The sequence below is a fragment of the Phocoena sinus genome, chromosome 17, assembly GCF_008692025.1.
Source record: "Phocoena sinus isolate mPhoSin1 chromosome 17, mPhoSin1.pri, whole genome shotgun sequence".
Taxonomy (NCBI): Eukaryota; Metazoa; Chordata; class Mammalia; order Artiodactyla; family Phocoenidae; genus Phocoena; species Phocoena sinus.
The window spans coordinates 24,342,302-24,358,028 of NC_045779.1; the positions used below are offsets into that span (position 1 = coordinate 24,342,302).

The 15,727-nt window shown below is 46.9% G+C and overlaps 1 protein-coding gene across 3 annotated transcripts in view; it reads right to left on the reverse strand.

Annotated features, from left to right (window-relative positions):
- PAG1 (phosphoprotein membrane anchor with glycosphingolipid microdomains 1) overlaps nt 1-15,727 on the reverse strand; it is a 143,261-nt gene that overhangs the window by 11,688 nt on the left and 115,846 nt on the right. For all 3 annotated transcript variants that reach the window (XM_032609969.1, XM_032609968.1, XM_032609966.1), the window contains 5 exons: nt 14,378-14,583; nt 12,700-12,751; nt 9,030-9,126; nt 5,448-6,052; nt 1,379-1,438 (listed from right to left, as the gene is read on the reverse strand). In XM_032609969.1, coding sequence (XP_032465860.1) covers nt 1,379-1,438; nt 5,448-6,052; nt 9,030-9,126; nt 12,700-12,751; nt 14,378-14,502 — 939 coding nt within the window. In that variant the 5' untranslated portion in view covers nt 14,503-14,583. The remainder of the gene's footprint in view (nt 1-1,378; nt 1,439-5,447; nt 6,053-9,029; nt 9,127-12,699; nt 12,752-14,377; nt 14,584-15,727) is intronic.

Consider the following 15,727-nt stretch of genomic DNA (forward strand, 5'->3'; position numbering starts at 1 on the left):
TATACCAAATGGGATGGCTCCGGGACAGTGAAAAACACTGGTGGAGGTAAAGGAGCTGCCACAGGCCCTAGTAGGAGGGTCCTGCCTTAGTCTCATGAGGGGAGGAGGGCCCAGTGGAGATGGAGAGGGGTTGGGGGGTGCTTGAAAGTTACTTTGGAGGTGGAACTGAAGGGACTTGTTCCTGACTGCCTCTGAGGACAGTGAGGAAAATGGGGTGTTAAGGATAACCCAAGGGTTTTGGCTTGTGCAACCAGGTGGATAGATGGCAGGTCCCTTCCATGGAGCAGGAAACATGGAGGGGGTTGGGCAACATCACCTAAGGAAAGCACTTCTGCTCCTTCAACTTTCAATGTGGGATTGTAATCTAGCTTCATATTTTAATACTCAGAGTCCTATATGGGAGGTGATGTACCAGCATATGTACATTACTTTTGTACATGTACAAAATTTACTAAGCTAGGCATTCCAGAAAGAGGCTATATGTAGCTAGATAAATTAAGGTGTTCAGCTCTGAGTCTAGCTTGACATAATAACACAATAAATAGTGGCTTTTACAATTTTAATGCTCACTCAAAGTTTAACCAGTGAATCTTCAGCCCTGGTGCTTGGGAGAATATATCATCCTTTCTTGCTGGTGGCCATGTCTGACTCTACTTCCAAGCTGGACGTGTACTTCCTGAAGTTCCCTGCTCGCAGCCTCCCAAATTCCTAAGCCCTTCTCCCTCGGTCTCCCAGCCTGGAGCAAATTCTCTACACCCACCTGCTCCAATTTCCTGTATTTTCCAACCCACTATTAACTTCCTTCTAAAGGGGACTTTCTGACTGATTAAAGCTCCAACACTTATCATTTCTCTCTTCTCATTCCTCTTTTCTCCCCTCCCCTTTCTATTCTTCTCTGCTCCTTCTTCCCTACTGAGTTTTCTTTACTTAGCTGACCTGTTCATCTTGTCCTCTTTCTTGTTTTACCATCTGCCATTCACTCTCTCTGAGCCATTATAAAGCCAACATCCGCAAACCCTGATCTCCAACCATATGCTTAAGAGTGTACTTTAGCTTTCTCAGATGAAGGGTAACATGACAGTGCATTTACTCAAGGAAGGAGGTGCTATTCTCTATTACATGAGCTTTCTGGTTATTTAAAAACTAACAGGGCTTCCCTGGTGGCGCAGTGGTTGAGAGTCTGCCTGCCGATGCAGGGGACACGGGTTCGTGCCCCGGTCCGGGAGGATCCCACATGCCGCGGAGCGGCTGGGCCCGTGAGCCATGGCCGCTGAGCCTGCGCGTCCGGAACCTGTGCTCCGCAAAGGGAGAGGCCACAACAGTGAGAGGCCCGCGTACCGCAGAAAAAAAAATAATAATAAAAACTAACAAAACTCACCTCTTCTTCTGTGAGAGTTGGGTCTTCTTCCCGGGACTTGTATGACAACGAACTAAATCTCTGTTAGAAGAAACATGAACCAAGAGAAAGGAGTTTGAAGTCAATAATCGAACCTTTCTCATGCATATGCTTTGATCCGTCTATCTACAAAAATGTTTTCAAATGCTATCTGGAGAAGAAATTATTTTCTACAAAGAAATTATATAAAGCACCAGAGGAATAAACACGTAAAAAGTATGTTTTTGCATACCCAGTAGTATTACACTTAGAGAAACTTCTTCTGATTGTGTATTTGAATCTGTAGGTACAAATAAAATGAACAGTTACGTAGACTACTGTTTCAATTCCTAATTGTCACTGAAGGATTGATCATCAATGAGAGATGGAAAGACTGATGAAGAAAAAAACATGGTTTCTTTATCAAGTGCCGGAATTTTATATTTCTACAGCTTGCCTGAGCCATCAGGAAGATTCTTAAGTCATCTGGAAACATTTCACAGCTAGTGGAGAACTCAGCTCACATTTTGTCACTTGCTACCTGCCTCATTTCTCAATGATTTTGGTTCCTGCTTCACTGATTCTGTCTCTAACGCACCTCCTGCCTGAATTCTTGCTGACTGCAACGAACAGGGATCCTTCCAAACCTGCCCCAGCTCCCTGACCTCCCTGCCCCGACCCTGTCCTCCCGGCCAACCTCACTGCTCACCCTCCCAGCTACACTTCGGACTTACCCTAAACAGACACCCCACCATCCCATCTCCTTGCAGCCCCCCTTCAGACCAGCACTCCTCGATCAAGCTCACTCCTCCCATAACCCAGTTCCTACAATCCTGCAAAATGTTTTTGTGTGTGTCGCTTCTCCTTGGCGTCCTTCCTTTCTGCCCTGTCAAACTCCACTGCCATACTTTAAATACTCCACTCCCTTCTTGGTCACTGGTGAACTCATCCCTCGAGTGAGTCCTTAATGCTGCTCTGAATCCTTCTATCACCTGGTCCCTGGTCTCCTAGCTCCCTACTGCACGTCTTCCCCTCTCTTCCCAAACTCCCAATACCTCTTCACCCATCCTCATGCTTAGCTGAGGACCTTGAGAAAACTGAAGGAAACAAGAGAAATTTCTATAAACTTTTACCTCCCCCACCTGCCCCCAGTCTCTGCATTCATGTACCTTCCTTCCTGTCAGTTGCCACAGATGAACTTTCCATGCTTCTCCTTAACGATCCTTTCCTCCTGTGCACTAGATTCTGACCCCTCACACTCACTCGTGGATATAAGCTCCAGCATCTCTCCCATTTCGTCTGCATCATCAGCTTTCCCCTCTCTGTGGAGTCATCCCCATTCATGTAAAAACAGGCTAGTTATTCTAAAAACAAAACCAATCCACCCTTCTTCCAGTTCTATTACTCCTTCCTTTATAGGAAAACCTCTTAAGAGAGCTCTCCGAAAAAGTCACTCAAATAATTTGTCTCTTCCTATTCTCTCTCTAAACCCATTTCAGTCCAGTTTCTGCCTCTTCACTTCAGTGAAACTGCTCTTGTCAAGGACACTGAAGTCCACGTGTAACTACCTCTCCTGACCCACCTGCTGCATCTGATGCAGGGGTCACTCCTTCCTCCCTGAAAGTTTGCCCTTGGCTTCTAGGACACTGTACTTTCCTGTTTTTTCTCTCCTGTTTTGCTCTCTTCTGCTGGCTCCTTTTCTTTCCTGGACCTGTGTCCTTGGAACTCTTCTAGTTCCCGTTCACTCGTACTCATGCAGTGATCTCATCTGATGTCAGCTTTGAAAACAAATTTCTGCTGCTGACTTCTAAATGTACAAACCCAGCCCAGGACCTTCCTCATAAACCTGCTCCCCCATCCAGCTGTTCTCTGACATCTCTACTTGGATGACCAATATCTATCTCAAAGCAATAGGTCCAGCCCGGAACACCCAAGTTGCCTCCCAAGTCTGCTCTGCCTACAAGTCCTTTCTACTTCAGTTAATGGCAATTCCATCCTTCCAGTGGCTCAGGCCAAACCCCGGACTCAGTGCTTCCTCTTTCTTTCATCCACATCTGGTCTATCAACAAATCTCCTGGCTCTAGTTTAGTGTCTCCCGTTACTCCTGCCCTGATCCGAGCCACCTTGTCTCTCGTCTTGCTTATTAGAATGGCTACCCAACTGGTCTCCTTGCTTCCATTCTTCATAGGTGAATTTCAGCTCCATCAGAGAGTTCCTTTCCTAACCCAGATTAAGCCATTCTTCTGCTCAAGGCTTTCGAGTGACGCCATTTTATTCAGATAATAAGCCGAGGCCATACAGGGTTGGGGCCCTGCTTACCTTTCTCCCTACTTCTCTTAGCATTGCTCTCCCTCTCCAGCCACGCCCACCCCTTCCTCTTTCCTGGAGAGGCCGGGCCTGCTCTGGCCTCAGGACCTTCACACTGGCCATTCCCTCTGCTTCATTTGCTCTGCCCCCCAAAATGTGTACCAACTCACTCTCTCACCTCCTTTAACATTTTGTTCAAATGCCCCTTCACAGCCAGGCGTACCCTGACCACTTTATTCACAATTGTGCTCCCACCCAACTTTCCCAAACCCCCGGATTCTGTTCTAATTTTTTCCTTTAAACTTTAAAGCCTTCTAAGATACCACATACTTTACTTGCATACGTATTTATGTCTCTATCTCCTTACTTAAATGTAAGCTCCATGGGGGCAGAGATTTTTGTTCATTTATATGTTTTGTTCTCTAGTGTATTCCCAGCACCTGTATCATGTGGCTTATAGTAGGTGCTCATTAAAATCTTTTTGCAAATAAATGCGTGAATATTAAACATTTCAAGTTCTCCCAATCACTTAAAATTAGGATGGTTTATATGGAGATGATGGATTATTCATTCCTGTATTACTATAGAAAGGTAATCTGCTTCCCAGATGGATATTTCCAGTTTCTAATGTGACATCTGGAGAATTGCTTACTTAGCAGTGGTTAGACAGTCAACTCTCTTCTCTTTCAAATGCTTGTAAGTAAAGAAGGTTTAACTGCTTTAGGCAGCATAAATGTCACATTCGTTTTATTATCTTTAGTTATACAAAGGGCAAAAAAGTTAGGCTGCATTTTTGCATTTTACAAATATATTCATAAATACTTTACTGAGGCTCTCAATGGCTCACTTTACGGGTAAAACGAAAAGCTGAAATGCATTCAGAGAACACTACACAGAATGACTCCTTGGTATAAGCTATATAACCCTAGCCGGGCCTCCCCTTTTGATCATGAACGCCACAGGTTTTTCAAGGCTACTACTGACTGACTAGTCCCTACTTGGCCTTCCTACCAAAACTTGAGAAGAGAACCCTACTTTTTTCTCCGCAGAGAATGGAAATTAGATATCAGTTGCCTAAAGAAGGTAGGGCCTAGTTTAAATCCCAAGGAAATGCTGACAGCTGGAGATGTGAATCCCAAGCTATGGTGGCTCAGACATCAGCTTATGAGACACCCACAGAGAAGGCTCGGGGATTGTTAGTACATTTTAGAGCTCTGTTGAATAGTTACACTTAAGAGCTACAGGTTATTATTTAGAAATTGTCACAAAATAAAATCTCTTACTTGATTCATATAAAAGTCTATACATAATCAGATACGCCCAGTGGCACCTGTGAACTGGTCCCCTCTGCCTGTTCTTGTGCTCTGATTTCTGGGACCCGGGAAGCGGGGAGATCACCCCACTGCCTGGGGTGGTAACAAGTGGAAGAGGCTAAGTGGGTGGCAAAGAGTCTCGTCTTTCCAGTTCTTGGTCTTCACAATGAAGAAAATAATACTTGCCCCCATTAGACATGATGCAAAAACTGGAAGATATCCAAGAAAGGTGCCAAGAGAGAAATATTTTGTAAATATGAGCTTTCAGTATTTTATTACTTGGAGGGGGGAACAAAAAGTCAAACACAGCTTCCACTAAAACAGCTTCCACCATTCAATGCACGTGAAGGTGCTAGCATGTATTCCTTAGCACAACGTGCAAGCAAAAGCCCCAGGATCAGCTAGATGCCCAATTGTGACAAAAGCTCTGAAACCAATGTGCCGGAGCCCACCTTGTTGGTTTCACTGGTCCCCTCAGCGGCCCCTTCTTCTCCTGTTTTACTCTCTGCCTCTTCCTGAAGGTTTTCATTTTCATCCAGAAGTTTAATGGGGACAGGGGGTGGCGCCTCCTCTTCTGGATCCCATGGATTTCCAAGAATACTCTCTGTATTAGCGCTTTGTCGACACTTTTTGTTTCTGTCCACGGAGGCATATTCGGCAAAGTCTGTTTTGCCACTGGCCTGGGGCCCCGGAAGCTCTTTCACAGTGGAAGTTGACTTCGACCTGCTGCTGTGGCCTCCAGCTGGGTGGGCGGCGGCCGTCACCTCCTTAATTTCTTTCACAGTTTCATACAAGCAGTCCTCCACCATATTTTCTTGTGAGGCACTGTCCTTGAGCACTTCATACGGCCCCTCCACCCCCAGACCCTGGTCCCCGTCCGCGCTTTCTCCATTGAGCATCGTGTCTACTTCACTCTCAGGAGGAATTCTGGGCAACTCCCGGCTCTGATGACATTTTGGCTTCCCTGTGCTGTCCTGGGAGTCCAGCAGATCTGAAGCTGAGGTCTGGACTTCCTCGTAATGCTGCGTGCAGGTCATGGTGCTGTCTTCTGAAAGAACTAAAGCAGTGGGAGTATTAAAAGTGGAGAAAGACAATTTCTGACATAATTATTAGAGTGAATCAGATGATGTCAAGTTAGGTGAAATCAAAGTGCTGGCTTTTTATTTGACTTGAGGCTGTAAATTACAGATGTTTTGACTGTTAGTGGATATTCTTATTTCAATCACAGTGTAAACTAAAGTCATCCATTACATCTTTCCAATACAGTATTTAATAAATTGTCTTGGCTATCAATTTGGGTCACAGTTATACAGTATTTGTTGTTACTCCTGATGGGCTCCTTGTAGGTAGTGTCCAAAGTGACCAGAGGATGAAAGTGACACTGCATAGGGCCAAACTGTGGGAGGCTGGGCTCCAAGGGGGGTGGGGTATGTGTGGCAACCACTCTCCTGGCCCTACTGGCCTCCTCTTGTGTGGAGGGAATACCTGGGAGCCATCCCCCTTCACAGGTCACTTTGTTTGAGAGACAATGGAAAAAATGGGGCAAAAATGTGCCCAAAGCAGTATCCCAAAGGGTCCGCCTACCCTGTGCCTTTTTAAAGCTCTTCCTTCCATCTTACTGGCTCCCGGTGCCGACATTTTTACCTCAAATTAGAAAATTCGTATTTGAAATTCTTAGATTGCTACAGAAATGTTACTGCGTGGAGCCATTCAGTCATCCCTTTATCAAATGTTTTTTGAGTGCCTCCTAGGTGCCAGCGATGGTTGAAGTGCTGGCGATACATCATTCATCAATGAGGTCCAATGAGTCCTGCCCTTTGGGTACCTACACTGCAGTGAGCCAGTTATTAAATTACTGTCTCTCCACTGTATGTTCTTTATATACTATACATTCTTTATATATATATATGTGTGTGTATGTATATAATATATATATTATATAAAGTAAATATATACTTAAACATGTATTTGTACTGGTATATTCATATATATTTACTTTATATAATATATATATTCCTTATATATCGTATATATTCTTTACATCTGTGTGTGGGTTTATAACTTAGTTTTTCTTTTTTGATGTTGGGGGTAGGAGTTTATTTATGTATTTATTTATTTTTGGCTGTGTTGGGTCTTCGTTTGTGTGTGAGGGCTTTCCCTAGTTGTGGCAAGCGGGGGCCACTCTTCATCGCCGTGCGCGGGCCTCTCACTATCGCGGCCTCTCTTGTTGCGGAGCACAGGCTCCAGACGCGCAGGCTCAGGAGTTGTGGCTCACGGGCCTAGTTGCTCTGCAGCATGTGGGATCCTCCCAGACCAGGGCTCGAACCCGTGTCCCCTGCATTGGCAGGCAGATTCTCAACCACTGCGCCACCAGGGAAGCCCTATAACTTACAGTTTTTAACCCATTTGTTTTAATTGACTAGAGTGGGATTCTCTAAGACCCTGGAGTCCAGAATAGTGTCTAATGCATGGTTGACCCCACTATGTTTTTACATGAAAAACTAAATGAGTGAAAGAAGAAATAAAGTGCTCACCTCTTATCCTGAAAAAAAAAAAAAAAAAAGATTACTTCTCTTTAGGAGGACTAGAAATAGTGTCCGTGAAGAGTATCTCGGGAATATGATAATGGAACCCTCGTCGGAAGTTACCATCACTACCCACTATGTACTAAATACTTGATCATCAGGGAGGGGGTGAACTTTTGCCCTCTGGAATTAGATGTGTGTGTCACGGTGGACAGAGAACAGGCACTGGAGTCTGAAGCCTCCGGTGTCAATCCTGACTGTCCCCCAGTTTCCTTGTCTGTAACTGGAGGTAAGAGGAGGATTTGCTACCCCAGGTGAAAGCGCTCTGTAAACTGGGGAGTGGAAATGTAGCTGTGACTTTGGTGAGCGAGCACATCCTGGGCGTGAAACAGGCAGCATGCAGAGTGGTCCTAAGGGTGTACCCAGGAGTCAGATCGAGGGTTCAAATTACAGATCCTCAGAGCACTGACCATAACATCTTAGGCAAGTGATTAACCTCTCTGTGCCAGACAGAATAATGCCCACCCCCCACTCAGGAACCCACGACCCCTTCCCTGGATTCTGTGTGTTTCATTCCACGGCAAGGGAGGAATTAAGGATACTGATGAACTATTAGCTGATCTTGAGATGGGAAGGAAAACTGGGGCATCCAGGTGGGCGCGGTGTAATTCTGAGGGTCCTTATCAGTGAAAGATGGAGGCAGGAGAGTCGGAGAGAGACTTGAAGATGGAGGGAAGTCCAGGACCAAGGAATGCAGGAGGCTTCTAGCAGCGGAAGCAGGCAAGGAACTAGATTCTTCCCTAGAGCCTTGGGGAAGGAGCGCAGCCCCGCTGACACTTTGATTTTAGCCCAGGGAGACCCGGTTCAGACTCTGACCTCCAGAGCTCCAAGTTAATAAACCTGTGTTCTTCTAAGGCACTAAGTTTGTGGTAATTTGTTGCAGCAGCAATGTTTCAGTTGCCTCATCTGTAAATTGTGAAGAGTAATAATCTGTACCCTACAGGGCAGTCATATTAGTCATGGTAATCTTATAGTTGCTAGCATAAACGGGTTAGCAAAAATGAGTTAGTACAGGGCTTCCCTGGTGGCGCAGTGGTTGAGAGTCCGCCTGCCGATGCAGGGGACACGGGTTCGTGCCCCGGTCTGGGAAGATCCCACATGCCGCGGAGCGGCTGGGCCCGTGAGCCATGGCCGCTGAGCCTGCGCGTCTGGAGCCTGTGCTCCGCGACGGGAGAGGCCACAATGGTAAGAGGCCCGCGTACCGCAAAAAAAAAAAAAAAAAAAATGAGTTAGTATACATACAAATCTTAGAACAATGGCACACAGAAGCCAATTCATAGATATTAACTTTTCATCCAAATGAGATTTTTTTGGCTAAAACTGGTAGTAATACAAAAGGTAAGCAAGAACAAACACATTTCCTAGTTTCTGAGCCACATTTTCTGAAACCCAGCCCTTTCTCAGGTGATGAGGACCTGCATGGATAGCTGGTATTTCTGCAGAACTTACTGTCACCGTTGGTGAGTGCCCCATTCTGTTCGCTGCTGGCAGGCGCGTCTGTGGCCAGGCTGGTAACTGAACGGCTGAACACCTCCTTGTCGGAAGGCTGCAAAAACAAAGGCACCAAAAGGATCAGACTGCGTGGCAGAGGGGAATATCCACGGCTTTCTTATGGGGGGGGTAATTTTTAAAAATTAATTAATTAATTCATTAATTATTTTTGCCAAACCGCACAGCTTGTGGGATCTTAGTTCCCCAACCAGGGATTGAACCCTGGCCCTCGGCAGTGAGAGTGCAGAGTCCTAACCGCTGGACCGCCAGGGAATTCCCTCCATGGTTTCTTCTAAAAATGAAAACAACAAAACCCAAATCCACTGCTTAGATTTAAGTTAAGCGAAACGAAAAAAAATCGAGTTCCTCAGTTTGCACTAGTCACATTTCAAGGGCTCAGTGGCTACACGTGGACAGTGGTTACCCTATCAGTGCAGTTACAGAACACTTCCATCTTGGTGGAAGGTTCTATTGGACAGGGCCGTCCTGGGAATCTTCCGAGGCCGCCATCCACAGAGCTTCCCATCTAGTAATCACAAATAGGCTATGGTAGGTTGTGGGGTCTCAGGTCCCTTATCTCAAGGTGAGGGGGATCAGAAGCCCCAGGGCTGATCGGAATCAGCTCCAGCAGAGAGAGGCCTCATCCTTCTACCAGGGTGCCAGAAACGTTACCCTTTTTAAGGGTGTGTCATGCCGAGGAAAACATCACCTTTGTCATCTGAAGGGAAGGGACTTAAATCTGATCAAAGATAATGTCACTGATGTCTGAGACTCATAAATCAGCAAAGTCTCTGCTTCAAGGTTCACCGAAACCATCGTATGCTAAAAAGTAGGTTTGCAAACCTTTCTTATTCTCACAAACAAATTCAGGACGCCTGGAGGGAAGAATGGCATTGATTGTTTTCTACTGGGCTAGCCTGGGTGGACAGTACATGGCATGACACGCCAGGCTGAGCTACAGCTATGACTAGCCTGAAGGTAAGGTGGTAGCTCACATATTTCTTGAAATATGCAGCTGGTCCCACGTAGCAGCTGAATCACTGCTGATATGATCTGTTCCCCCTTCCCACTCATGGAATGCACGGCCTGCGGGACCCAGGAGGCCACACTGGACCATGTTCCAGGAGTCCACCTGGGAAGTTCTGATGTAAACAGCACCACAGCCTTGGCTAGCTGGCTTCACAAATTCTTTGACTTGGGAACCAAGTAATAATAACAGAGAGCAAATAGCTCATGCTGCGTCATGATCCAAACATGTACCGGGAGTCAGCTATTTCAATCCCATGCAGCCCGTGAGATGGGTCGTTGTGTTAGGGTGCAGGGCGGCTGCAGACACAGGTGCCCATTCACAGAAATGACGTCACCCCTGGGCAGGAGTCAGCTGTGGGGGGAGGATGGCTCCCAGGTGGGCCCATAACAGCACCATCAATCCGTCACAGCTGAATTATCATACTCTAGGCTCTCACCACCATTTCTTCTCTTAGCTTCTACGAGAAAACGCCTGCTGGAGCTCCAAGCACAGAAGCCAGGAGGGAGCCTCTCTCTCACTGCAGCTTCAGATGCAGCCATGGGACACCACCGCCCCCCCACCCCGGCCCTTTTCACCTTAGAATTTAAAGGCAGCTCCTCTGAGACTGTGGAGCAATCGGTGTGTGTCGGGGTGTGTGTCAGAGCCGGGATCAGGGGTGGGGAAGGCTGGCTGACTACAAGGACTTCTCAGGCCTGGGATGGAGACTCTGCAAGTTGTACAAAATTGAGAAGCTAGGACAGAAGCTTGTAAAGAGAGCCATGTGATGTGTGTGTGCAAACGTGCACTCCCTTGCTCACACATTCATATGAGAGAGGCTATGGGGGGCTATTAATGAAGGACACTGCACACGGAGAGTCAGATCTTCCTTTTATCCACCCGCCACTCTCTTCCCGTCTCACCCAGGGCTGCTGCTGGGAGTTAGCAGAAGAGCAGGAACCAAAGGTCTAGAGCAGAGGTTCTCACACCTGAGCAAATATCAGGATGACCCGAGGGCTTGCTCCCAGCCTCCCCCCACCCCCTGGAGTCTTCTAACAAATGGAGATGGAAGCCTCTCCCCCAGCCCCGTGTCTCCTGCCAATGGGCACCAAGGAGAGTGGCAAAGGGAAGAAAGCTGGGGCCTGGGACCTGCACGTGGGAGAAGCCACAGTGGAGGCACCACCTCCTCTCCCATCCACCCTCTGGGTGCCTGCACAGCGGCAATCCAACAGAGGCGCTGGGGGCAGGTGAGAAGTGGGGATATAGACAACCAGAGACTGCAGTGAGGGTGACAACGGGGGTAAAAAGGAGGGGGGTGATGAGAAACCCGGAAAGCAGTGGAGGGTGTGTGTGTGTGAGCCGCCTGCATACGGAGATGAAAGGAAGGAACTCCCCAGGGGCTCCCAGGAGAGGAGGGCTGACCACTTCGCTGCATGGCCTGGAAGAATCCCTCAATCATAGGGCAGGGTGCCCGGGACGCCTCCTGGGTGAGCTTGGAACCTGGCTGCTGGCTGAGTATTTCATACCAGACCTCACATGACATACTTCACTCACCCATCTTTCCTTTTTGCCCCTTCTTCCTCCAACCAGTTTATGCCTGATCTTGAGAAATTACGTCTGGGACAGCAAGCATCTTCACCATTTCAGCCTTGTGCATATGAGGGCGGCCCCATCCCCAGTTGCTGGAATTGCTCAGACAGTTAAAGGCATGGGCCTGAGGGGAGAGAATGACGTGGGACCAGGACGCCCAGGCTGCTCCCTATCTGGGTGAATCCAAGAGGCCCGCGGGGCTCGATCAGGACGCTTTAGGACACAGAGCAAGAAAACCCAGCAAGGCCAGGCCACATCTGGGATGCTGCGGGTCCCAGGCTCCAGTAAGCTTAATGATCAGCTGTTACAGGTTGAATTTCATCATCTCCTAATTCCTATATTGAAGTCCGAACCCTCAATACCTTAGACTTGACCTCATTTGGAAACAGGATCGTTGCAGATGAAACAGGTTAAGATGAGGTCGTATCGGAAGCCTTAAAAAAGGGTAACTCGGACAGAGACAGACACACATAGAGGGAAGACGGTGTAAAGAGTCACAGGGAGAACACAATGTAAGGGCAGAGATCTTCAAACCAAGCATCACTAAAGGCTGCCAACCGACCACGGGAAGCTAGGAGAGCGGCCTGTAACAGATGCGCTCTCACAGCTCTCGGAAGGAACCAGCCCTGCTGCCACCTTGATCTCGAATTTCTAGCCTCTAGAACTGTGACATGATAAATTTATTAAGCCACTCAGTTTATGGTCCTTTGTTATGACAGTTCTAGCCAACTAATACACCGGCTGGAGCCCAGCAGAGGCAAAACAGAAATGTCCCTGCAGTAGGTTGGAACTATCTGAGGATCCTTCCAGCCATGGCACAATTGCATCCGTTTCAGAAGCTCTCCCAGCAACCTGGCTAATTGCACAGGCCTCTAGCCACGGTGAATATAAACCTGCAGCAAGAGGACACGGCCCAGGCAGCCAGTTAACTCTGGCTGAATTGCTTCCCTGGGCTTCCTTCAGGTTGTAAGCTTGTAGGGACCTGCTTTAGATAAGCGGCTGATGCTTTAAAGCTCGTGCACGCATACTCACCACGTTCATCAGGTTCTCATGGTCTCCGCCGTGCTGTCTCGGCTTCTTTTCTCTGAAACAGAAAAGGAAACATGGCTGTAACATCCAACGTGCCATCTAAAATCAAACATACACTCCCCTTTCCTTTTCAAACTTTGATCAACATTTAAATAATCTCTCTTTTAAAAACCGGGTTTATTTTGCCAAGGAAGCAGAAGCCGGACAAGTCACTCTACCCCTCCTCTGCAGGCAGCAGGGTCCGAGGGAATCAAGTCCCAGCAAGGGGCCGGTCACCTCTCTGGACGTCCCCTTCCTCCAGGAGTAGAAAATACAAGTGAGCAAGAGGACTGGGGCAGTTTCCTGAGTAGAAACTGTTTATATCTAGAATACTGGAATGAGTTTTTTGGTTTTGTTTTTTGTAAGGAAATCAACAATTCTCATCTCTTCATCTTTCTTAATTCAGTCCTTGCAAAGTCACACACTGCCATGGGATTGAGAAAATAAAGAAAATACAACTTTTGGCTTGTCGGGGGAGGTTACATGCCCTCAGGATGAGTCATATGTACTTGCAGTCTATGGAAAAGTCCATCCAGTAAAAATAGAATTTATTTTTACTCGGGACAGGCTAAAGAAAGCCATCAGTACTAGAGGCTACCTTTCCCATAGATGTATAAGGAAACAGTGACACCTAGTGGGGGCATAAATAATTGCAAGGCAGGCCCTCCCAGGCCCAGGGGAACAAACACTCCTCTAGCTTTGCTTCTATTTCTTCATCTTTCTGGCCAGTTAGTCTCTCTCCCAGCCCTGGAGTCCTGGATCCAAACCGGGCAGGGATTTGGAGGCTACCTGTGTTCAGGGAGTCTGGATTTTCCCCTCCTGACAGACTTTAGGGCACAAAGCCACATCCAGACTTTTAAATGACACTTGTCCAGTCTCTTCCAAGGTTATTGAGAAGAGTTTGAAAGAGGGCTAGCTGTCAGCTGGTCTGCACTGGCTCCCGGCAGCAGCCCTCACCAGAGAGCTGCATATGTGGTAACAATGTCTGAACACCTGGAAAATCACTCCTGGTTAGAAAGGACTTTGCTTCTCTCCAAGCAAAGATCTCCTTTTCTTCTTGGTGGAGGGGTTACACATTTTATTGTATATGAGGGAGACAAAGAGGGAGGAAGGGGGGAGGGGAAAGAGAGAGAGAGAGAGAGAGAGAGAGAGAAGTATAATTCTAAAATAAGACAAGATGGTTATTTCATACACAGAATGTTTCTGGATAACAAATTCTTAATAAAATGACCCCCTGAAAGCTACAGAGCAGCAAAAATTCTCAGTAACTCTCAAATGGCAACAAAAAGAGTATCTTTAACGTACATGATACTTAGATTTCCAAATGTCCACAGATGGAAAAAGAAAATACACATTTGGACAAGGGTGTGCTCATAAGAATAGCAAAAATTTCCTTCTGGGAATTTCATACATAAGGGGTCTTCTAGTTGCTCCCCAGGAGAATCAGATGTGGCTTTTCACTGAACTAATAAAAAGGGTTCTGGGCTCCTTTGCGGCAGAGAAGTCAGTTCATCTAACATACGAGTTTCTGGGGACGTCTATGCAGTGAGATGCCATTCATCACAGGCTTTTTATATAGAAAGTCTTCTGGGTCCAGGGAACATGTTATTTTAAGGCTGTAGTAGACATGCACTGCTCTCACCTGTCACAACTGGAGCACAGAAAGATGAGGAAGGTGATGAGGAAGAAGGTGGCCACAGCTGCCAGGCTTCCCCACAGGGTGATCTGCATTTGTCCCCCACTCAGCAAGCTTCCCTCGGGTCCCATGGTGGGTGGGAAGTGGCACAGGCTGCTGGATTTGGTCAGTCCTTCCAAGGTGGCGACATGGGGGCAGAGGGCTGCGTCCTCCTGCAGAGAGAACAACCGTGTGTTTTGACAACTTCTCGCGTGAAATGCCAGAATCTGGGAGTAAGTTCCTGGTGGGGCGTGGGGTGAAGGGGGCGTTTGAGCAGAGCAAGGGAGGTGTGTGCAGAATGCACTGGACTCGACTTGGAACTCCCTCTAGGCAAGTTTCCCTCTGTGGTCCAGGCCTTTGTTTTCTCACCCAAAACACAAAGCAGGAGCCTGCAGTGCCTAGCGCAGTGTTTGAGGCAACGGATGTCTTGTTATTTGCATATGTTTGGGGATAGATTCTTAATGTCTTCAAGTAAATTTAAGACTCCAAGTACTCCACAGCAAATGAATAAATGCTTATTTGGTTTCCCTTGTTCTTTTTTTTGCCAGAACAGTGTAAAGCATTTATTACAGCTTTCACAAAAATGCAGTTTGCATCTTTCCCACCTGAATCCCCAACTCCCCAAACCTGCTTCTCTTCGAGAAGGTTTAAGGTCAATACAATTAACGAAATGGATTGTCTTTACATTCACCTTCATAAACAGTTAACTGTTCTGAGTATGTGACTTTATATTCAGGGCTGGCTTTCACTAAACTTTGTAAGCACTCAATAAGTCCAGTTTCAAAGGGATGGCTGAAAGTCTACGCTAAGAATGCATCACCGGCAGCAAATAAAACCTATTTATAAACAACTACAAATTGAGTATAAAAGCTGGGATGTATTAGTACACTGCATGTGCCTGGGACTCAAGTGCTTTCCTCATTTGACCACTACCACCAGTCTGTGAAGAAGGCACGGGTAGTCCCCATTTTTCAGAGACACTAAGTTCCCCGACGGTGTCACCGCGCTCAGTGGCAGCGGACGATATGAGACCAGCCAGCTCTGACTCCAGCGCCAGTGGTCTCAGCCCCTAGAGGGCGCTCCTTCTCACTGGGGGCTACCGCTTCCCGGTCCAGCTACAGGGTTTCTAAATGAAAATGGCCAATGAGTTCTGTGAAATATTTTAAGACTTTTAGATTTTGAAAAACAGAGTGCTATATCAAATTAACGATGATCTCTCGTCAGCGATGCCTTGTTTAAAGAACATTTGCTTTGCTCAATTCTAGAACATTCTCACTTAAACAGCCTTTAACTTCATCTCAAGATTCATGAATAAAG